Source organism: Podarcis erhardii (genome assembly GCF_964252035.2).
Source record: "Podarcis erhardii genome assembly, chromosome: 1".
Classification (NCBI taxonomy): Eukaryota; Metazoa; Chordata; class Lepidosauria; order Squamata; family Lacertidae; genus Podarcis; species Podarcis erhardii.
The window spans coordinates 75,538,002-75,562,598 of record NC_138497.1 but is presented as its reverse complement, the minus strand read 5'-3'; the positions used below and the strand labels follow the sequence as shown (position 1 = coordinate 75,562,598).

General features: G+C 42.2%; 1 protein-coding gene across 1 annotated transcript; it reads right to left on the bottom strand.

Annotated features, from left to right (window-relative positions):
* Positions 1-707: 707 nt before the first annotated feature.
* On the bottom strand, positions 708-22,706 carry TH (tyrosine hydroxylase). The gene is made up of 13 exons (XM_081841493.1): positions 22,507-22,706; positions 15,365-15,580; positions 11,695-11,869; positions 11,024-11,112; positions 10,505-10,572; positions 8,816-8,866; positions 8,015-8,160; positions 6,400-6,535; positions 6,204-6,273; positions 5,994-6,050; positions 5,682-5,777; positions 5,396-5,529; positions 708-2,649 (listed from the first exon to the last, which is right to left on the bottom strand). The coding sequence occupies exons 1-13, from the start codon at positions 22,594-22,596 to the stop codon at positions 2,490-2,492; spliced, it is 1,488 nt and encodes a 495-aa protein (XP_081697619.1). The 5' UTR covers positions 22,597-22,706; the 3' UTR covers positions 708-2,489.
* Between the last annotated feature and the right edge of the window lie 1,891 nt (positions 22,707-24,597).

Here is a 24,597-nt window from a genome sequence, read left to right as displayed (position 1 = left end):
ACACTTGCAAAAAATCGATCTTCTAGTGTGGCAGCATCTACTCTTTGGAATTCCCTGCCTGTCTGTGTTTTAACCTTCCCTGCTTTCTTTATCTCTTTTAAAGAAAATTCATAAGAATCTGACACTTCTGCTTCTGTCCCCCCAGAATAATGACTCAACATTGCTGACCTTTAAAAAAAAGTGTAGTGCAAAACACACACACACACACCAGGGGAAAGTATGGAAAGTGCTCTTATTTTCAAGGATCAACTTCTGTTGCTGAAAGTTCTGGATGAAGGTCTAGGTCAATTCTCGTCTATTAACATGGGTTCATCATGTCCCTACACTGTGCACATTTGCTGTGGGAGAGATGAAGGGGAAGGCAGTACATGGGTTCTGTGGAACCTTCCTTTGAGGGAGTTTTTTTCCACCCTGTGAAAGCTACAACAGGACTGACTTCCTTGCCACTTTCCTCCCTGCTCGCCCTGCTAAGCTGTTGTGATATAACCGTCTTGAAGTCACATAACTGGCACCAATCTACAATACTGCCAGCACCTGCTATATCCCTCTAAAATGTGTGGCCAGGAAACCACTTGAACTTTTCACAGGAACTCACTGGATATACAGCATGTGTGATAAGGGAATAAGACAGAGAGGGCTGGAAGCAGAGTGCCATTGTTTAAAAGGGGAGAGATCACGAAGACAAACCCAAGATGCTAGACCAGAAATATAACTTTATTATGAATAAACCTAGCCTCTCAGCAGCAGCATGACTCAAAACTGAGAAATAAATATCTTCATTATGCAGCAAGACAGACAGATCCACCCACACAGCAGGAGCAATAGCAGTGAGATCCATTCCTTGAGGCTTTAGCGCACACAAATACCATGAGCAAACCAAAGCCAGACAGAAAAGGGAGGTTTCGTGTGTTTCTTCTCTTGAGTCTCATTCTCAAATGTGAAGCGTTTGACCCAGTGACCTGATTCTCTCTCCATCTCTCCAGGCTGTTTTGATTCAAACATCTTCAGCATTGTGCCTGAATGTAGGAACAATGTATGGCAACTATTAGACCTTACACCGGCTGCAGAGCTAGTAGCAATACATTTGAGTATTGTGTCCTTGTGATATCATCTACCTATGTTTCCATTGTAGTTGATGCTCTCCAGATGTTCTTCCACTTTGGCAATAATTTCATGGTGCTTTTCCATGAAGGATACTCCTTTCTATCCTGACAAAGACAGAGCATTTCCCTACCAAGCCTAGAGAAGGAAGGAGGCTATTTGATACACCTATCAATTTCCCATGACCAGAAATGGGAGACATATCTATCACCTTGCTAAGGAGTGCTCCACAGAAATAGATCAGCGCATTCAAAATGGAGGGTCCTTCTCCATTACCTGTTTCCTGCTACCTTGACCAGGACCAATACAGTTATCCCTAGGAGATGGTAGCATTTGCTGCTAGGTGTGGGATTCCATTTTGGACTAAGAAGGCAATGCTTCAGTTCTCCACACACTTGCATGGCAATAGGCTATGCTGAGTTCCAGAGGATTTGCCTCTATTTGGAGTACAGAGCATTGCAGCCAGTCAAAGGTTTGTTTCATCCTGAAGGAATTTTTCCCAGACTGAGGGATTAGGATCAGTGAGAAGGTTGTTCCAATCAGATAGTGGTCGCGCTCTGGATCTTGTTTTGAGTCATCGTATTGAAATTTTAAGAGCTCATCCTACCATCAGAATTGGATTTTGGGTCAGCATACTGAGGTTTCTACCTGTCTGGACTCTGAATTCACTTAAAAAATTTGGTTAGAAGGTTTCTTGGCATAATGGCGAGTCTATAAAGGAATGTTTTTCTCTGAAGTCACTGGGTATGTAGCAGAAGTGTAAGCGGGGCCAGGGGGAAGAGGCCTCAGATTTGTACTAAGAAATGTAGGGAACTTTAGCAACTAGTAAATTGCCAGACATGTTTCAGTGAAAGCCTTCTCCAGTGACCCAATAATTCTATTTGAGTAGGTATTCCATTAAAGCAATACCTCTCCTCTTCTTGTTTTTGCTTCTTTCTTATTATATTTTTATTCTTCTCTAGCAAAACTAAAAGGCCACGCTAAGCACTTTTATCAGGAAGTAAGTCCTGTTTGGCTTGCATCCATCTAAGTCATCCTCAGAATAGGCCCACTCTGAAATCATTGGGCTGAAGTTATTCATTTTCCCCCCAATGGGCCTGCTTCGAGTCTGATTAGTTTGATACAATATATTGATACATTCCATTTCCTTTTATTTTTCTTCAATCTAGCTTGCCATTAAATAATAAGTATGCTTCTCTCGTCCAACATATGGGCAGCAAACACAAACCATTGTCGTTACTCTGGCAATGGATAGCAACACAAACCCTAAAAGAAACCGTGGTGGCCCAAATGATGCAGTGGCAGGTAGTCACTGCAGGAAGCCAGTTTGGCAGCTGCAGGAACAGGCATTGGCATGAAGGAGGGAACGGGTCAAATAAACGCGTGTGTTAGCTGATAACACTGAGTGCATCGATTAATGAGTGAAGCTCATCGCGCACTATCTCCAGGGAGTGGCGAATCTTCTGCGGGTTGTCCAGAAGCTCAATGCTGTATGTGTACGGGTCATACTTGACAGAAAAGGGACGCTTGATGTGCGCTGCATAGGCCCTGCAAGAGAGAGTACAGAGATGAAAAGAGGCTGGCCTCGATAGGCTAGAACTCAAGGACAGAGAGGGCAAAGGAAGACATGCTGCAGAAATGAAGAACCTCCTGGCCCTCCAGATGTCATTGAACTCCAATGACCATCACACAACCTCCAACACGTCAAGGCAAAAATCCAGGACACTGTCTTCTGGGGCCATACTTTCCTGTGAGTCATGTAACCCGTGCGAGATTGCGGCCCTGAAAAAAAGCAATTTTGGGGGTGGCATGCTCTCATATGTGCATTTTGGGGTGCCATGCAAGATCGCAGCTGTGAAAAAGTTCTTTTAGGGGGGACAGATCATGGTGCCCAAAATGGCCACCATGTTCTTGTGCAAAAAAAAGCAGCATGTCCTGGTTTTATTGGGTATGGTTGAGTGGTATGCCATTCTAGGGCTTCAGGTTCTCCATCCCTGATATACTCAACATTTCAAACAATGTCTAGGAATGTAGGAAGTTGCTGTGGCCATATCAGACCATTGGTCCACCTATCTCACAATATTGTCACTGCTGATTGGAGGCAGCTCTCCAGAATTTCAGGCAGGAATCCTTCCCATTCCTGTCTAGTGATGTCCAGGATTCAACCTGGGACCATCTGTATGAAAAGCAGGACAATAATGAGAGTTGCACTCCAAAACATCTGCAGGGCACTAGGATGCCAAAGGCTGGTTTATCCTGTGCTACTTCATTACAGGGGACCGTAGCAAAGTAATTCCTGGAGCATGGTCTAAAGGTACCTTCTTCAGAAGACTTGCTAAGCAGGTCTGAGTCTGACCAGACCTTGGATGGGAGGCCACCCAGGAATCTCACTCTTTTGAGTTCTATGGTGAAGGAAATAATGGGATAGAAATGTAACAAATAATAATAAGTATGTTAATAGAATGCAAAGTAGAATAGCCACTGGAGGTAGGTACCAGGAGCATACATCTGAGTATTGTGGACATTTATGTCTTGTGCATGAAGGAATGTGATTTATTCGACGAAGTATGGTCGAGCTCAGGACAGCTCATGCTGCAACAAAGGAATTTGAGGTTTTGCTGTAAGAATTTGCTATTGCTTGTGTTAGATCACCCTCTAGTGGTGTTTTCAATGACATTCAGCTGGGGGGGAGTGAAAGAAAATGCCCACCTTTCCCCATATTTTTAGCTCTTGCTATATTAGAGCCTTTGACCTCTGAACAGATTTTCTTCATGTATTCTAGTTGTAAATATCTTCTTAAGAAGAGTCAGATTGTGAGAGTTAGCTGTAGAACCCAGCCAAAAACGAAATATCATTGCAGTAAAGTGTGTGTAAGTGTGCCCCAATAGTCCTTTTTGAAGAGAGAAATGATTCCTAGAGGGGGCAATTGAAAACGCTCAACTTTTCCGGCACCCTCATTTCCCTGCTGATATTGTGAAGTGGCTCCCCTGCCCTTCATAGACAGTGTGCTCACCTTTTTCTCTGAGCTACTTTCCTCCAAACTCTGGTTAGATGCTATGGTGCCCAAATGAGTTATCAGTTTCCTGGAAGTGTTGTGTTTTGTTCCTGTTTTGACATATTGCAGTTGGGGACTGCAATAGTTATCTAAATTTCTCATTTTCCCATTCTTGACTTTTCCCCTACAATCTGCAGCAATTTGCCAACTTTTTAAAAGCCACCAGCAAATTTCTCCTATTTTTTATATGCAATTTTCCCTAATATGATGCATTTTTTTAATGCACGTACCCCCCAAATATATGCATCAAACCTAGGCTGAGATTGCACTGTAACTTATCTGTACTTCCTTTTAACAATCCACAGCAAAACCTTAGTTTTAACACTTTTCCAGAAGTCTGTGTGTGAGTGAGTGAGTGAGCGAGTGAGCGAGCGAGTGAGTGAGTGAGTGAGTGAGTGTGTGAGTGAGTGAGTGAGTGAGTGAGTGAGTGAAAATGTTCATATACTGGATTAAGAAGAAAATGTATCATAAATGCCATGCAGCAAGAACAGTAGAATATAGGTACGGCTACCACATATGGATCCCCATTGCCCTGCTGATCTACCCAACTACCGTACCTTTCTGTGTATAAGACGAAGGTTTTTTTACTCAAAAATCATGTGAAAAACAGGACTCATCTTATACACGGATAGTGCGTGGGGGTGACGGGTGATTGGTTGCAGCCGGGAGCAGGAGCTCATCAGCGGTGATTTTGTGTGTGATTGGTGGCTGTGTCAAGGGTTGCTTTGGATTGGCTGCCGCTTCGACAATCAGGCATGCTATTGGTGTCTGCTGTTGGTGAGTGAGCAGGCGCATGTTGTTTTTGGCAACGTGAGTGATTGTCAGCGTTTGTTAGTCGGGTTAGTGATTTTCTGCATCCCCGCCCCCCAAAAAGCTCTTCAACCCTGGGCATACCCTCCTAAAAAACAACAACATCTCAACAACCTTGGGCAATACTCCCCCAAAAAGCTCATCAACTCTGGGCCATCTCAAAACAAGTACCAGACTTTTAGGAGATATCTGAAGGCAGCCCTGTTTAGGGAAGCTTTTAAAATATGAAGCACTATTGTATTTTAATATTTTGTTGGAAGCAGCCCAGAGTGGCTGGGGAAACCCAACCAGATGGGCAGGGTATAAATAAATAATTATTATTATTATTATTATTATTATTATTATTATTATTACCCATTTTCTTAAATTTGAGTCCCCCAAAATATACATGGAGGCATCTTATAGACGGAAAAGTATGGTATATCTTACCTGAGTTTTGCTTTGGCATCACTGAAGCTCTCTGATACAAAATAGACTGGTTGGTAGGCTTGATCTTGATAGGGCTGCACAGCAGTAGAATCAGGGTCAAAGTCCCTTAGCTCTGGTTCATCCGACAAAGAGTGCTGAATGAAGGGAGGGAAATGCCAAAGTTTCTTGCAGGAAAACCCCTAAGGTGACTTACTGTGACAAAAGTCTAATCAATGGAACAGGAGAGCACAAGCTAAGAGGCAGCCATGTGCTTCAATTTAGCTAGGAAGAATAGGTGAGCACTTACAACTAGCTCCCCGTAAGAGGAGAGGAGTCCAGCTCCATAGGCTTTGATGATTCCATTCTGTTTGCAGAGGCCAAACTCCACTGTGAACCAGTAAAGCTGGGAAACAAAAACAGGATCCCAAAGGAAGTTGGTTATTCAAATCTGTAATGATTCTTTTAAATCCATACATATTCAAGATTAGCTGGCCACATGGAACCTTTCCCCTTCACTGGGCATTTCATACAGTTATAACTAAGGAAAATATAGCTAGATTTGGATAAAGTGAAAGCAAAGGTTTTTTTAAAATAAATAAATCCAGAATTAGGGTCTTACTGTCGCAAGTTTTTCAATCTCCTCATCCGTTGCTCCCAAAGATGCAAGTCCAATGTCCTAGGAGCAAAAGGAATAATTGGATGACTTTAGCTGATCACCCACCTTGCTCAATTTACAGCGCAATGCTATGCACGTTTCCTCTAAAATCAATACCAATCTAGTCAAGCACAGGCTGTGCTTAAAACACAAGGCATTTCACCTCTTGCTCACCTGGGAGAATTGTGCAAACGTTTTGTCTGCCAACATTGGTACATGCCCCAGAAGCTCATGGCAGCAGTCCCTGGCATTAGAAGAAAGACACTTAGTTAACAGCCGAGTCTGAAAAAGCAAGCCAGACATTAACACGTCCAAGTCCAAGAATACAGTATGATGATAGATTTGAGGCAATTCAAAAGCTAGTACTCACGGCTCTGGAGAGTGCATGGGAGAAGAGGCATGGCGGATGTACTGTGTACATTGAAACACCCTGAAGGCCAAGCTGGCTAGGAAGTCCCGAGCAGACAGGAGACCAGCTACAGGTCGGAGCTGGAACCCAGTTCTCTCTGAAATAGTTCAAACCAGTCTTTGTAGCCGAGTGTAGCATATGAGCCACATTTTATAGAGCTGTACCGCTGGCTGTATAGGAACTCAAAAAAACTAAATAATGCTCATAAACAATTGTGTACAGTGTTACCTCGGGTTAAGAACTTAATTTGTTCTGGAGGTCTGTTCTTAACCTGAAACTGTTCTTAACCTCAAGCACCACTTTAGCTAATGGGGCCTCCTACTGCCGCTGCGCTGCCGCTGCACGATTTCTGTTCTCATCCTGAAGCAAAGTTCTTAACCCGAGGTACTATTTCTGGGTTAGCAGAGTCTGTAACCTGAAGCGTATGTAACCTGAAGTGTATGTAACCTGAAGCGTATGTAACCCAAGGTACCACTGTATGTGTAACTTTGTGTTAGAAGAACAAGTAGAGATCTTTCCCAGCCTGCATCGGTACTAGAATCATTTTTTTAGAAGTTTTTAGGTGTTTATCATTTGCGTGCTTTCTACCCTGAGTCAGACGCAGGATGGGATATTATTTTTAATAATAAATAATAAAAGCAACATCAAGTTATCTAAGATATCAGTCACCGCAGAAACTGCCATGGATACGCTTTAGTTGGAATTGTTCATTTTAGAAATCTGGCCAAAATTATATTTCTATTTGCACAGGACTCTTCCATTACGCTTTTTAATGTTTTGCAAATTTGTGCTTATAAGTACATAAGAATACTTATACTCATGTGGAATTCCCTTGAGTCCATTTTCAAGTCCTTTCTGTGTGTGATGGTCTGCATATACTGATTGACAGTATTCATAAGTGGCCCCAATCCATTTTAAAAATTATTTTATGAACTTGGGATTTGCCTTGAGTCAAGGCAGGGTGCCATGGGGGGATCTGGGGCTTGTCTGAGGTGAAGCAGGATCTACTTGAGGCAGGGCCCCCAAGCCATGAAGTGGTACTTTTCTGGAACAGACACTTTTAGAAAATGCTGCAGACAAGCATCTAGCAGAAACAAAATTATGTATTTAAGCTTACTATATAAGAAAAAATGCCAGGGTGTGTGGAGAGAGAACAGTGGCTTAAGGAAAATGCCTTGAGGGTATAGAGGGAGAGCTCTGGGCCTAGGCTTCAGAACAAGAAGGTGTGACTTTACCTGCAAATTCTGCCCCAAAATTAAAATGGACATGCCAGAGTGGAACTTCTTCTGTGTGTAAAACACATGTTCTACTGCTGAGTTCTAGACCCAGGTTTGTATGAATTAATACAAGTGATATTATGCTTTAAACAGCCATGTATTGCATTATTTTGTAGGCTTTGCCCCTGGATAATGAGCAGTGCTCATGTTTATAGCCTTTCCTTGAACAAACCTTTTCAGAATGCTTGCAGGTTGCAAGAGGTTTCAGCTCCAGCTGGAAAGGGTTTTCCCAACCCTCTACATCATTGTGAAGAGCAAAGCCTTTTCACTCCAGAAGCAAAACTTGTTTGAGTCCTCACCTTTTAGGAACTGGGAGACATCCTCCAGCTGAGGGATATTATCTTCACTGTAACCACTGTATCTCTCCAATAAATGGAAGGCATCCAGATGTTCTTTGCAGGCATGAGTGGGATAGAGACTCTTCAGTGTGCTGTACACCTCCTTCCTTCAGAACGATAAGAACATAAGGAAAGCCCTGCTGGGTCAGCCCAAAGGCACATCTAGTCTGCCATTCTTCTCCCACCGTGGCCAATGAAGAGTCCACAAGCACAAAAGGAAGGCCATAGAACTCTCCACACTTGTGGATCCCAGCAACGTAGTCAGAGGCATGCTGCCTCCGAACCTGTAGTAGAATATATAGCCACCATGATAGAGGAAAGACATGGAGGTGTATCTGGATTTGGGACCGTGCTCTGCAAAACTCAAACCAATACACACCTCAGAAATTTTCCCATATGGCTCTTACTGATATTGAACTGAGAGAGCCACAAGTTTCTGAGAATAGTTCTTATATTTCCGAAGTATCTTGTGAGTGATCATGATGAAGGGATGCATCCTGAAGTGCCTATTATTAAATAAAGCATCAGCAGACGGCTTGTTCTGAAGATAAGTTGAATTTACCTGACCCACCTCCCCTCCCTGCACCATTGGCTAGCCGTTAAAACTATTTTAGCTGTAAAATACCAGTTTTGCTAGCCCAGAGTGACTGTGAGTGAACGTTGCCACCCAAAGACCCAATGGAAATTGTGGGGTATATAGCTGGGGGTCTACTGATTTGTGCCGCGTCTGGCAGAAGCTAGGAAAGGTGCATTCATACTCACCAGGTGGTAATCTCTTCTGCTGTGTATTCCACTCGAGGAATTGGGTCGCCACTATAATAGGTAGTAAGAAAAAGAACAAGGAGAAGGGAGACAAAATAGCAATGCAACAAATATTAGGGGCCAATAATGTTTAAGTTAAACCTTTGCCCACTTATAACTGAGATGGAGTATATAGCTAATGCATGTCCAAAAGACAAAGCAAGGTTTGAACAGGATAGGCAATATTTAAACCACAAAGCTAACACACAAAGTCCCAGCCCAGACACAAGGTGGTGCAAATTTACAATGCAGACCAGGCCCTGTCTATGAGGAGGAGAAATCTGTGGACTAAATCTTTGTGACTTTTGAAATTTCTTTTTAAAAACAAGTAGCTCTTGTGGTTGCAGAGAAATGTAAGACTTCTAGGTATGAGTATAGATAGAATAGTAAGGAACAGTAGGGTTGTAGGACACTGAGGCAGACTAACACCAACACACATGATGCAGATTAGCTTGCCCCATTTAGATTATAAGGGGCACTTGAGGATGCACAAGGTAATTCAGTACCCTTTAGCACACTTATAATACCTTGATTGTTGAAGGGTGATAAATAATGACAATAAAAGGGTAGCTGTTGCCCCGCTTGGAAATAATGCTGGAAATACTGGTATTAATATAAGTGTAATCATACTGTTGAGGAGAAAGTGTACAATCATCAGGGGAATCAGCTAACCTTAAAAAAAATAAATGAATCCCCCCCCCTCTTTGCTGTCATTTCAAATATAATATAAATATGAGAAACATAACAAACTTGTCAAAAAGCCTTACCAAAATAAAGCTCCCTTCACTCTCTAGCATGTCCTCCCTGTCCAATATCCCCATTTTAAATACTTGCTCCTTTTGAAAGTAAAGATTGTTACAAAAGCATCCTTGCTTTATCATCATTTCAAATGCAAATGTAAACTCATCTCATTTCAAGCAGCTGTTTTGTACCACTGATCATCAGGGTCTGTTTTTTGGCCATCTCCAAGTTATTAGGAAGATTTGGGCCAAGGACAATGTGGTGGCCTTGTGCCTTGTGAAAGGTCTCCAGAGTGGCTCTAGGTGTTGCCACATTACGTACCACATGGGGGAAACATTCATATAGGTGGTATGTTGTATAAAAAGATAAAATGAATGTAGAAAACACATTTCAATTCTAAATCACAAATACAAATAATGGGCAGCTGATTTTATTTTATTTTATTATTTTATTTTTTTGCAAATACAATAAGAAAAGAAGATTTAAATTGCCATTCTATCCTGGATCCCTCTTGGTTTTGAGAAGAGAAACCAGCCCTGAAGCCTGTGTTTTCTTGGCTCTCATTACAATCATTTAATTTGAGTCTGAATGCGTAACAAATGCAAAGAATGCATAGTTTCTGCAGCAGCATCCCAGACATGGGGCAAAGAAGACACCATATGTATCACTGAAATGGTTGCGTTCAACAATTCACTTCTTGGCTTGCTTATCTGTGTTGCAATGGACCTTTCAGGGATGACTGCAAAAGCTCTATGGAACTGGCAGCCATGAAGCACTGAAAACATGAAGCAGGAGAGTGGAAGGGAAAAACCAAGAGTGTGGAAGGGCAGAATATGGAGAGCAAAGAGATAAATAAGTGTATGCATGGAAGTCTCAGCAGGTGAGGCTATGCAAGGCAGCAAGTCTTACTGCTTATAGTGGAAGGCAATTTCTGCTATCATTTTCCTTCGTTGCCGATATACTTGATCAGAGAATCCCTTGGAGGAAAGAACAGAGCAAGAATGTTACCTCACATTTTTGCACTGAACATTTGTAATATTGACAATGGACAATTTTTATTACAGGTTGTTCATGGTTAGACAGGCAAGGATGTGTTCACCATCAGTTGCTACTTTGTTTAAACAAATAAAAAAGCACCTCCCATGTTTTCTACTTAGAGTGAATAGGCACTTCCAAATCAACTCTATGTATTCTTCTCATCTTCTTGAGAAGGTGGAGTGCAAATTAATTTATTAAAGCTTTAAACTGGTGAGCATGAGATGTACCTGCAAGCCTGCAATCGTTTTGCTAGAAATGCAATGACAGCTTGCATTTCTATTCAGTCTATTCAGAAGCAAGCCAAACTATCCCACGAGGAGACAGCTAACGTGAGTTCAGGCAGTGAGGAAATGTGGAAGAGGATTTGGGAAAGAAGAGTTATTCACTCACCGGGTGATCCAGATCCAAATCAGGGTCAAATTTGGTGACCAAATGGTGACATCTATCTAGCTCAGAGATTTTTCTTGGAAACCAATGAACTAAAATCCAAGAGGAAGAGGAGGGAAGTGAGAGAGAAAATAGCTAGTTATAGGAAAGAATAAGAAAAGGGGGTTCTAATGGAAATACAGTATGTACCAGTAATTTCCTTCCTTTCCCAGATAAACTATTCTAATAGTAGCTAAACTATTCAAATTGTTACACAGAATTTCAAGTAATTATCTGTTATTTGGATAGCCAGATGGCTGAATGGATTGGTTGGTTGGTTGGTTGGTTGGTTGGTTGGTTGGTTGGTTGATCTATTATATTAAACTAAGGCTTCAGTCCTGTATATACATATACCTTGGAATAAGCACCACTGAATACTTTTGAGTAAACACACATAGACTTGTGCTGTAAGATTGTCAGAAATATACCACGATGCTGCCTTATCTTGCCTCTAACAGATTTGCAACATTCAAAGGTGCATACACCAGTTATTTCTAATACCAGTCTAAAAAACACATGCAGGGAGAAAGGTTTTGCCCTTGACATTTTTCCTTTCTAGAGATTATCTCCATAGCAGTCATATATGAAAAAATCCTTCCCTCGTGCTTTGTTAACCAAGCTTACAGGTTCCTTACACTTGTCTTCTTTTGTGCTCCTAACGTCTTCTGAAACCCTTTTGAGAGAACTGATGAGGGTGCTCAGATCAGAGCTGTGGAGTTCACATCGCACAAAGTATTCCAGATCAACAGAGCCCTCTCGCAGTTTCTTACTGTGCCTTGTTTCTAGGTGATGAATTTTGGCTTCAAATGTCTTTAGAGAGACAGGGAAGGAAAAACAATATATTAAAATAAAACAGCAAGGAGACTTCCCACCCACCATTTTTAAAATCAGTTAAGCACTACATTATAAAAGGAGCAACAGCTTCAATAAACAAGCTATTTTCAAGTGAGAGAAAGAAGTTCAGAAGGCTCTTTCCCCCAGTTAGCCTCTTTTCATCTAGGCAGGAAATGCCTGTTTTTAGATTTCTTGATCTGGGGGTTAGCCACCCCTGGCTTACAGGGTTCCTGTAAGTTTTGCGCTAAAGCATGGGAATAGCCTTTGAGAACATAGCATCACACAGATACTATTATTAATTTATTAGCTTAAACAGCAGTGGAACAGCCACAGAACATGAGAACCAGACTATCTTCAAGGCAAATGGCAGCCTGTATAATTCCAAGAAAGAAGCCAATTTTTCCATGCAGGTTTTGATCAGCTTCTGTGCTATGCTCTGGCCAAGGTGCTGAATATTAAATGCATGAAGAAGTGTGAAACCATGGCTTGAACAAGATATTCTTCCTCCATCTTATGTCTTCAATCCTTAGATACCACTTTTCTGCAAGTCACTACTGCACTGGGGCAATTTCCTGGAGAAACGTGTTGGGAAGGTCCCAAAGCCACCACTGAAACATCCCCATGGAACCAATTTCCCTTGATTTGTAAGCAACATGGGGGGGGGTTGTGGAGAGAAAGTGGTGGATGGCGTGTGGCTTAAGTATCATTTCCCCACTTAGCAATTCTCCAGCGCAATTCAATGTATGTCACAATCCATTATTGCCTAATTCAGGGAGGGGCAGATTTCAGGCTTGCCAGAGCTTCATTTTTTTGTTTTTTAAGCAGCCTCCCAAGAGCTATCAACCAGAACCACACACAAGAGATACATCCAGAATTTCTTTTTAAAGGTCCCTCTTGGTGGGCTTTAATATAAAGTCACTGATAGCATCTGAGATCTTTTCCTTCTTTGCTGAAAGCTGGTGCATAATTTTCACTTCTTAAAGAATTAAACCGGTTTCCCCATAGAGATTCAGGAGGGGAAAGGCTGAATTTTTTACTCAGAGCTAGATAGACAAAAAGGGAACAGAAGGCAATGTCACTGACAAATTCAATTTAGCCGCTTGTTTTCTAATGCATCCCTGGGACGTTGCCCCTCCATGACAATCAATACCTTAGCATTAATCTGACAGATCTGATTGCATTACCTTTGCTTGAGTTGTATGTAATGTAAAACAGGAGAGGAAAACCAGCCTCCCCACAGCCTGTTTCATCATGAGGCAAATGTCATTACACCCGTCTGTTTTCATATCTTGTACCTGCAGTGCCGGAGGGATCGGGGAAATGAATCTCTCACAGTGGAAGTCTGGCCTGCATTGGTGTTTGCTTTTCTTAAGCTCTTGTAGTCATGATAAACCAAGAGAGCTTCTCAACTCATGTAAATCTCCCCTGGAGGATGTGAATGCCATTTGGAGCAAACACCGTCCTTTGTTCACACACAACTTCACAAACTGATCTCTCTGTCTCTCTCCCTGGGGTATGTGGGTGCTATTCATATTATTAAATTGACTGTAAAATAAGCTTCTCACTAATGCATATGCACACATTTCAATTGTGGAGTCACATGCTGGGAAACGTTTGGGATTCTTTGGTAACAATCTAGATAGATTGGACCTTGTCTTATGGTGTGGTATTTCTGAGTTTGCATGGGAATGATGGAAACAGCAACTGAGTTCTCGCCACTATCAGGGGCCCTACATGGGGGTGGGGTGCTGGCCAAGCCCAGATGGAGATGAGGGGTAGCCTACAGAGGAGCCTAGGGAGGGATCCAATGGGTTGGGGAAGTCTCTGGCTAGATTGGGAGGTCTCAAGAAAGAGGATACTGGAGACAGTACCAGTGGAAGGGTCCCCCCCCCATTTCATCTCCCCACCAGTCTCAGTGGCACTAGGCATGAGCACCATCTCTGTCCTTAGACTTATTGTGTCCGGCTCCAGTTCACCCACTTTGCCTCAGCTCAGCCTCCAAAGTTGTCAGAAACCATGTCCACTCCTGCCTCTCCAGGGGAGGCTGTTGCTCTGACTCTGGGGAGGCGATTATGCCCCCTGCATTGCCTAGGCCTTAGGTCATGGAGATACCAGCACAGGCATGAACAGATGGGTCATGTTAAGCCCTCAGGAGAAGTGCCAGGTTTCTTGCCCAGTTTAAGGAACAGATTCACTTGCCATGCTAAGCTGCCATCCCCTTATAATTGGGTTGAGGGGGAATGTTGTTGTTAGTTTAATATCTTCACTTGTCTAGCCATGTGTAGCACATGCTGTGCCTTTGAAGTGCATCTTGCCTGTATATCAGACTGATCTGAGCCTTAAGGGTTTTGGTAGAAATTGAAACCTTTCAAGCTCTTCATCAAGTGGGAGTCATAACATATTTCCATCCAATGATTTTGATATAAGGTACACAAGGGTCTGAGGGTTGTTGAAAATCTAATTTTCTGTTCCATTTGATAAAACCATCTCCTCATTTTAATCTCTATCTCATTATTTGCTGTGGAAGAACAAGCTGTGTAAACCCAAGATAGCCAACTGGTAGCTTCTAGGCCACATCTGGCCATACCAACATTTGATTCCTCAGTCATCCGTCTTCTCCCAGGTTGAAAGTAATTTCCTCAGTCTGCACAACATTGCAAGTGGTTTCTGACTTGATCAACACTGGGGGGAATGTAAGTGTGCAAACTCAGTGCTGGTTGAACAGGAGAGCAAGTGGGTACTAGGAAAACCCCATCCTAACCGACAGGGAAAGATACATACAAGAAAACAGCAAGGTCAGAAAGGGAGAAGGTGTGGGCCCTCAGATGTCCAACTTCCATCATCCTCACACAGCATGGTCAGGAGTGATGGGAGTTTAAGTCCGACAACATCTGAAAGACCACAGATCCACCATCCACAGCCTAGGAGTTTGGAGCTGGATGAGGAAGCAGAAAGCAGTTAGCTCAAGGGATTCCAGAACCACTGAGCATGTCCAACCAGGAGTTTAAACCAAGAATTGTGGGACTTCCACCTAGCCCAAGCAGGGGCTTCCATTAGAGGCATGGTAGCCAGATACCTTAAAAACAGGGTCTAGGACTTGAAAAGGCCTGACCTCCATAAGAGTTTCTTATTGCCACAACCTAGTAAATTTCTTCCATGAGAACTGTAAGACATGAGGGTGCACCTTTCTGGCCCCTCCCACCAAAGTTGCCTCACTGAAGTGGCGCACTCTGATACCAATAGGTCTATATTTTGCATTGCATGACTAGGGACATACTCCTGATTCCTACATGAAAACGGGTATCCAGGTACTAGTAGATATGACTCTGGGCAATAATTCATTCTACTGAGACCTAGCCCTACCTTCCACTTAATGTCTGATATCTAGAAATATATGAACTACCAGGCTGTCCCTTTTCTCCAAACAAGTGCACCTTTGCTTTAGCCAAAAAGGCAACTTCACCAGCTCACCTCAAATACTTTCAGCGCACGGGATGGCAGTGAAGTCTTGGCTCCTTTGAGGGTGAATAAAAGGTTCAGCATGGCCATGCCATCTTTCTCTTCAAAGACAATGGTTTCGGTTGATTCAGCAGCCTCAGAGGCGGCAGCCGCAGCTGCTGCAGCAGCTTCTCTCTCCTTTCTGGCATCTTCAATGAGACTCTGCCGTCTGCCAATGAATTGTGGGGACTGGGGGAGAATACAAGGGGGAGGAATAGACACCTTCATTCCACAACAGCCAAGGAAAGTGACCTACATCACTTACTACATTTATAAGTCAGCTGGGTGCAAACCAAGGAAGGCTTTTTAGAGAACCAGCACATCTCAGTAGCAATAGACTTGGAAAAGCTCAGGTCTGTCTCAGCCATTACCAGTCTGGGTGTTCTTGAATTAGACTCGTCAGTATCAGATACGCAAACTATCTCTTGTTAGATACATTACCAGAAGGTGCTACATGTCGGGCTGTCCTTGGAGACAACTCATAATACTTCCACGGATCCAAACTGTGGCTGCCAGGATGTTGAGCAGAGTCTGCAAATGACAGTGGTTACCAATTTCTTTCCTAAGATGTCGATTTTGACCTCAAAAGCCTCAAACGGTTTAGGACCAGAGAATCGGAAGAATCACCACCATCTGTAAGAATGTGGCTGTTCACTGAACATAAAAAATGTAAGAAGACTCTGCTGAACCAGGCCAATGGCCCATCTAGTTTAGCAAGCAAGGTTTGAGCAGAAGATCACTCTCCCCTCCTGTGGTTTCCAGCAACAGGCCATGCTCTGGGTTTCCCTGCTGTCAGATGTGCATCAGAGACAGGGCCATTTTTACTAGGATACCTAGAATTTGGAATACTCTCCTGAGGGTACAGTATTGCCCCCATCAGTGCTCATTTTTCCTGTTTTTACAGACATTTTTCTGCTTCTGAGACCATTTTAACCTATGATTAGAGACTACCATGGTGTCTTTTTTAGAAAGTTTATTATTCTTATTCAACCTGGATTGTTGTTGTTTTTCTTGTATTTCATTATAAACCCTTCTGAGCTGCCATAGGATGGAAACGCAGCACATAAACATTAGAAACCATCAAACAAACCAGCAAGAATGCCTAAATAGGCTTTTTTTAAAAAATGACAGTCTTAGAAAAAATTGCCTTACAGGTGCTGGAATTTTGCACCCAACACAAGGGAAGTGTTGGACAGCTCTTCTTGTGTCCATAAGAATTAGAGAAGAAATAATGTTGTTTCTGAAAACCAGAAGAGAATGTTTTCCGGACTGAACTGAGTTGAAATCTGTACGTCACAAGTGTAACAACAGATGCCTTAAATACATTTAAATAATTAGAAATTATGGTAATCTGTGTTTCTTAGAAATAACCTCCATGGGCACACTTTTTTTTCTTTTACTGGGATTCTAAACACGTTTACGTGGAAGTATAAAAATGTAGCAACAACGAAATTAATTTATAACATTCATAAATAACAAGCACATTACATTTCAGCAAATGTGCTTGACTAACAAAGGGGGCTTTAAAAAAATCTGCCAAGTTTTTAAAATGACCTTATTGCTGCCCCCCACCCCATATATGCTTTTATCTAGTGGTGTGTTTTTACTGTGTATCATCCATTGTTCTGTCAGCTGCCTTGTGAGGATTTGCCCTAAGCGATGGGGAAGAGACGAATAAATCTGCTCTTCTTGGATTGCAGGTCATTTTCTAAAGGTACAGGCAGCGGTTCAGCGAGGCAGGCTAAGAGAAAACCTCGGTCTCAAACACCACCAGCCACCACTGACATCACAGCTAGCCTAAAACTTGCTGCTTCGTGGAAGAAAGGATGGTCGCTGATGTGAATCAGAAGGCTGTGCTTGAAAAGGGAATCTTTCTCATTTTGGTCTTTTCTCTACCTGAAAAGGTCCTGGCCTTGCTTGGTAAGTTGAGACTTTTTTGTTTGTTTGCCGTTGATGAGTCCTTTGGAAGGAAGAATGCGGCTGGAGGCAGACACTCCAGCGACAGGGTCTTGTAAGGCAGTTGCCTGCACACTCCCTTATTTCATTTATCCCACTGTCACCTCTGGTTGGGAAAGCATGATTTTTTTTAAAAAAAAAAAGACAAAAGCAACCTATAAACTTGAGAAGAGCAATGACAATGAGACGAGTGCATGCAGCGAAAGCAACTTGGCCACCTTCAGCTCTCTGAAACAATGATTGTCTGTCTTCAGCCACAATACCTGCTGCTAATATGATGCTGTCTCCTTGTTCTCTTCGCTGTCTTTAGCATTTATTGTTAAATGTTAGGTTAGGGGGGAAGCAGATGCAGGATCAATTTTGGTAGCTCATAAACAAACAAACAAAGACAACTTAGTGACTTTTGCTGGATCTAGGTTTCAGTACTGCCAGCTAGATTTTTAAAAACAGTTCAACTTGTTTTCTTCGTGATTTTGTAGCTTTCTGAAGTTCTTCTTTTAAGGAGCCTCTGCACATGCAAAGTGAGAAACAGTCCAGGTACACAAAGCCAGCTGTTCTCTAGACACAAGCGAGCAAGACTGCAACCTTATTATTAACCCTTTACCCGCATCAGAGTTGTTTGAAATGGATAGTTAGAAAACAATGCCATGTGCTACGAATGCATAAATTAATTGATTGTTTGCAATCACCAGTTCAAAATGAGCATGTGATGTACACACACACAAAAATCCTTTGAGGTGCACTGTATGTGTAATGCACACAAATGCATTATTGTCAAGCACATTGAGTAAGCACAGCAAAACTCAAACACTGGTGGGAGAGAGGTTGTTGCACATAGGCTCTATAGGGAGGTGTAGAGGAGCATTTCATTTGATCAGCATTTTTAAACAAATAAATTTGCACCTCCTGGACTAATACATAGATCAAAACATAATCGTCCTTTGGATATCATACTTCTCCAAATTTTGCAATAGAGTCCTGGTCCACATCCCCCTTGTCACATATTCAGGAATGCGCGAGGGGGTCTTGCCCACCAGGCACACCAATGCATGCATCGGGGGCACGGCTCCCATGTATTTGCTGTCAATGTGAAGAGACTATGCACACAGATGTATGCTCATTGGGCTCCTCTATGCAAGAGGGAATCCTGAAATCATTAGAATTCTCCCTTGGGTGGAGCAGCTCTATTCACACACATTGGTAGGCATGTATAGACCTTTCACAATGATGCCAAGTGCATGGCTGGTGCCATATGTGACCAGCTCATATGTTGGCCTGTAGAGAATGTAGCCAATGGCACAACTCCATCCCCACTCATGCATTCATGAGAAGGCAGTCACATGAACCCTCTTCTTATTACCCCACTGTAACACCAGTGGGGCTGTGGCGTAGTAGCTAATGGTGTAATGGGACCATAGCATCAGCCTGCCTAAAATCCACATTCTTTCTAGAGCACATGTTCCCATGGAGTATAATTTTGGATTAATAGCAGCCAGGAATAGAAACATGATGCTTTCTCAAATAGTGGAAGCCATAAACTGCACACAGATTTCCTTCCCACGCCCGTGCCCAAACTCCTGATTTTTGATAAATCAATGGCACATATGTCTCATTTCATCTGGTGCCCTCCAGATGTTTTATACTGCAACCCTCATCATTCCTGACCACTGGTCATGCTGGCTGGGGCAATGGACTTGCAGTAAAAAAAAAAATATCTAGAGGGCACATTGTATTCTTCCATTAGAATGTACCTATAAATGCTTATTTAAAGGTACATGCTGGTTTCCTCTTTTTTTCATTTCCTCTTCTCTCTGAACTGTTGTTGTGTATAATGTAGTGTCTGGGGCATACTTCTTTTGCTCAAAACCAGAGATTTATTCTCTTGCTCACAGCCATAAGCAACAGCTTATTTCAACTACTTCTTGGAGGGAGGGTGATCCTCCTTCCCCATTCTTAAGCAAAGCCAATTGTTTGCAGGCTCATAAAATAAACAAAAAATAAATAAACGCATGTCTGTGATTAGTACTCAACATTGCACCTGCAGCTGCAGAAATCAAGGCACTTTGTTGGTTTTGCTGCAATGGATCAGCCTCAATTCCAGGAAATGATACAGTGTATGCTCACCAAAATCAATTATGCACCTGTTTAAAGTATACAGAAATTTCAGTTCCTCGGTGTGACAGGTCAAACATCCCTAAGTAAAGGTATCAGAAACTGGCTCTCCTAAGATGAAAACACTTGGCTTTAGAGTTGTTCACGATTTGTAAAATGGAGATTTACATTACTAAGTGCACCTGCACTTAATCCACCTTTCAGCACCTGTGATATATAGGAGACAGATGTCAAACCTGTGAAATAAGGTTCTGTCAGCATGTGAAGGAAATGTCACCTATTATGATGTCTGTTGGCATCAGAGGTGAGGAACCACAGGTGTAAATGCTGAATGTGGTGCCCGAGGCCTCTTGATCTGTTCTCCTGAACATAAAGTACAGTGGCTGGAATCCTTAATACTTCCATGAGTTTTTGAGGTTAAGTTGCATTTTCATTGAAGACAGATCTCTGCCCATTATCACTAATGCAAACCAACTTGCAAAAATGTTTACTTTCATACCATACCAACTATCAGAAATGAAGGTATATCTTTCTTTCTTTCTTTTATTAATCCAATGCAACCACATTAGACATGAACTTAAAATAAAAAAGAGATGCAACATAGTGGTCCCTTTGGGTTTTGCTTTTAATACAATGTTTGAAGACCACTATTTCAACATGATGCTTTGATATAGGTCATGAAGAAGCAATAGCCATTTGGGAACCACAGACCTTTCCAAGTTATTGTACATCATTACATTTCTAAATCATAGTCTGTTTCTAAATCAATAGAATAATATATCTATTCCCAAAGAGAAAAAAAATGCAGTCTTTAATCCCTTACTTTTGGGGTAGTTCAAGTACTTTTCATATATCTACTTTGGTACAAAGGTTGCTATCCACAAAACCTGGAGTGCTTAGATTTAAAATGCTCTATCTAAGTATCTAAAAGCTTGATTTAATGCTCTTCTGCATGGTAGGAGCAGTGCATAAGATCAGAGTTTTGCCTGATTCCCATTGAAATTTGTACAACATGATGATCCAAAATGTGTGTGAATTGCTATACATGCATGTGGTGGGCAAACATAATTTGCTGTGGCTTCCCAAGAAGTGAATTTTCAGTGGGGTGTACATATATAAGATCATCACACATTGCTATCCACAGTGGGAATTCACTTTTCTTCACAGAAGAAACTTCTGTGTTGTTTGAAAGCCAGCGTGGAGCTCTTTGCTCAAGTGCAGAATCCACCAGGGATTTATTTTGCCCAAGGTCTGTAGAAATGAGAGTTACGAATTTCCCATTTGTTTCCTTGGAGGTTGGACAGCAGAACTAAACCTTTCTTGTGTAGTACCACATACAAAAATACAAAAAACAAAACCCTCCAAGAAGCCAATGAAAATATTGTACAAATAACTCATGGTTTGCAGGAGAGCTTTTTCTAAACAGAAAGAAAACCTCCTCACTTGAAATCTGCCATCTAGGAGCCAAGTGTTTTTTTGATTGGTTATTAAATAGCAGCTATGGAGGTAGGTGATGAGGATCAGAACCATGCTGCAGATGGGTGGTGGGTTTTAACCCTTTCTTCCTGCATCATAGTCTTGACGTAAAATGTACTGCTATGTAGCTGGATTTTGTGGGTGGGTGGGTAGGATTTTCACTGAGACTGAAGTACAGGGAGAAAGGTTAACCTCTCTTCCCATTGCACCATAACCCTAGTCCTGATCCTCCTAGCTGCTGTTTAGTGAATGAAATGGGACCACACACTGAACATTGCATGTTATTTAGCCTTTAGCTTCTAACTTTCAAACTGCTTAGTGTGTCTGTCATCCCCTTGAAATCTGTGGTAAAATTGGAGGGTAAGCAACTTGCAAACCCCACCTGGCTCCCCCAGGCACACCATTTGATTTCCTGGCACTTGGTGATTGGCTCAGTTCACACAGTCAGTTGCCAATCAAATAATCCTGGCATATGGTGTGTTCACCTTTGGCATTCCACCTGCGATGGTCACTCACATTTGTCAATCATGGGCTGATGTGAGGAAGGATGTACATGTAAACTGCTTTGAGTTTATTTTAACAATCAAACAACATATGAGTTTTATGTAATAAATAAAATAATAAATTAATGTGCGAACCATACTAAAGCAAGCTTCCTCAACCTGGTGCTCTCCAAATGTTTTGGATTACAGTTTCCATCATCCCTAACTGTTGGCCATGCTGGCTGGGGATGATAGGAGTTGTAGTCCAAAATATCTGAAGGGCACCTGGCTGGGGAAGGCTGACATAATGTCTTGGTGACATCTATGTCAAATGCAGAAGCTAAGAAGCAGGCAGGAGCATATCCACTAAACAAGATGGCAATGAAAACCAAGGATCACATACTCCCAACTCGGCTAGCCGAATTTGTGAGAGTTCAATCCAACCTAGTTCAGATGCATAAACTCTTCATGAGATTTTATGTCCTTTCCCTTTGCGTATCTGCTCTATGCAAAAACCTGATATAATTCAGTTATGATTTTTGCAAGCCATAGTGAGAAAAATGAAAGGATTGCAATATTGCATAGTAGCAGTTAGAAAATTGGTCTGAGTCCCCACTGCCTTGTTGGTTCAAGGTATGGTATTGGGGGGGGGGAATATTTTTTATTTTATGGGAATAGAACAAACATCTCACTTTAACACTAAGGAATCGAAAGCCCTGCACAGCAACTCAGCATTCGATGATGATAACTCTCCTTGCCATCATTCTTCTCTGAGCATAACTCTTAACATCATTCCAGTCTATGATGCATAATTGCTACACTATATTCTTTTTCATTAGCATCTTATTTCTACATTCTTTTTTCCTTTGGCACATGTATGATAACTGCATACAAATTATTAGCACAATTCCTAAAGCCTTTTGAATGGAGAATTTTGTCTAGCCACTGGCTTCCCCCTTAACAGAATGCTATTCTAGAAATTCTAGAATTCTGGAACTTCTATAAATCATGTGCCATCGGTCCATCTGCTGGACGCAGCAAAGCAGCATGAGCACCTGTGGCTAGTTAGAGGTGGGGATCATTTCTTACCATGATGGCCTCAGCTTGCTTGGAGTCCAGCTCTGACACTGCCCGCCGGAAGCCTTTGGCCGAAGAACTGGAAGAGTTTGGGGTTGGCATCCTTGCTGGTGCACTGGCTCAGCATTCAGCTTTGCTTTCCCTTCTCTTCCCTGGGCTTTTATAGGGCAAGTCTGACGTCAAAGACCCTTTCCGATCCCCCTCTGCCCACCTCCCTCTCTCCAGCCTGAGGGAGAAAAGGGGAGGGAGGAGGGAGCAGAGGCGAAGGAAAGAAGCACTTGTATCCCATTAAATCTAATTGCTGTAAAGATTACAGGCACCCAGCTTCTGCAAATCCACCGCAAGCACTTTTGCTGCACCCCAAAATACTTGGTAGGCTAAATGCTTGCCTTGTGCTTTATTGCAGCTGATTCTTCCACTGTGTAAGCTGTATATTCCATAGGGCTCTGCTTCAGTGGGAGTTCCAGTTCATGCAAGCATCTTAACACTGCCAAACAAGAAATGAACAGGATGAAACCAGCAAGAGATGCTTCCCTTTAATCATATGAGTCTGGCTATATGGGAGTAAGGAAAATATACTTTAAGATTAGTTTTAAGAAGTTAGGATGGGCAAATCTTTCACTTTCAGGTTTTATCAGTTTCTCATTTTTCCAAATGTAAGTTCAGTTCCCCATACTTCCACTTCTATATTGTTTTTCTTTAAAATAAACCCTCATGGGAATTCATCAGCATGTTGTTGTGAATCTCTTCTTATATGCAATTTTGCCTAATATCCAGATTTTTGCAAAGAGGTTTCCCCTACTATAATGCAGTTTGGGGTGTTATTTTCACCAATATTTTCATTTTTATGCATACTTTATACAGCTATATGCACTTCTGTACAAAGTACTTGACTTGCTTGGTTGGAGAACTGCATTTCAAAATTCAGTGCAAATTCTGAAGGCTGGTTGTGTTTCAGTCCACATACTGTTTCAGAAAGTGTGGATTAGGTAGGTTCCTCAAATGTGAACTGAATTGAATTTATGCTCCATTCCTAACTGGAAGTCAGAGTGTAGGCTGGTAAATTGGGTCAAAGTTTCACTTGAATGGCCAAAATGCTGGCCCTGTGGTATGTGGAGCACCCTGCTCATTCACAACTGCACAAGGAAGGAGGGATGAAATGGCACAGAGCTTCAGGGAATTGTCCCAATTCAATGAATCCTGAAGACTAGATCCCTGATTCAAATGGATGTTGTTCTGTTGACTTGGTATCCTCCCCTACCCTCAGTATCCAGTACTCAGAGCTAACCTTCTTCTGAACACAGAGGTTCTATTTAGATCTCATGATTAATCACAGTTGATAAAGTTATCCTTCACAGTGGAAAGATACAGTCACCTTATGATCCTCAGTGGAAGTTGCTGAATTTGGACTTATGACCTTTTGCAGCAACTATGAATCACACTACTGGACCTCAGCAGGTCTGCTTGTCTTCATATACCTTGTCCACCAGAATTAAAGGCCACATTAAAATATTAAGCCAGTCATCATCTGCTGGCAACATTTGCAATCAAATATGCTGATACCTGGGCAAGGTCTGCTATGGGGTGTCCTCTGGGGTGGAGTCTGAGAGGGACTCAGAAGGCCTCACTTCACCTCCAGCCTTCCTGGGAGCAAGTTTCTCACTTAGAGCCAGGGCTTTTTTCAGCCATAGCTCACCGGTGGACAGCTCTCAGGTGGACGCCATTGTCATTATAAGACAACAAGGGAGGAGGTCATAGTGAGCTCCAGCACCTCTTTTTCTAGAAAAATCACACTGCTTAGAGCTATCTGTTGTCCTGCCTTTCAGGCTCACTGTCTGGACCAGAACAAATTATTGAGGACCACCACTTTATTGAGGGTTCTTTTGGGCAGCACCAATGTTTGTCAACCCCTCTCCCTTCACAGAGAGCTTTATACTACTGAGCATACCAGCACCACCTGTGTTACTGCTGATGACCTACGATTTCATTCCAGTCAAAATGGGACTTGATGTAGCCATGGCAATTTCTTAGACATACAGTTTTGGAGCCTCAGAGATCCCAGAACTTGTAATAGCAAAGACAGATGAACTGTCAGCTCGCATG

What these genes read in the sequence shown, in the direction of transcription:
- TH (XM_081841493.1), bottom strand. Translation starts at nt 22,596, where the DNA reads ATGCCAACCCCAAACTCTTCCAGTTCTTCGGCCAAAGGCTTCCGGCGG. An exon ending in ATTGCCTTCCACTATAAGCA is followed by an intron (nt 8,867 to 10,504) that starts GTAAGACTTGCT and finishes TACCTATTATAG; the next exon opens with TGGCGACCCAATTCCTCGAG. An exon ending in CGTTTGCACAATTCTCCCAG is followed by an intron (nt 6,051 to 6,203) that starts GTGAGCAAGAGG and finishes TTTTGCTCCTAG; the next exon opens with GACATTGGACTTGCATCTTT.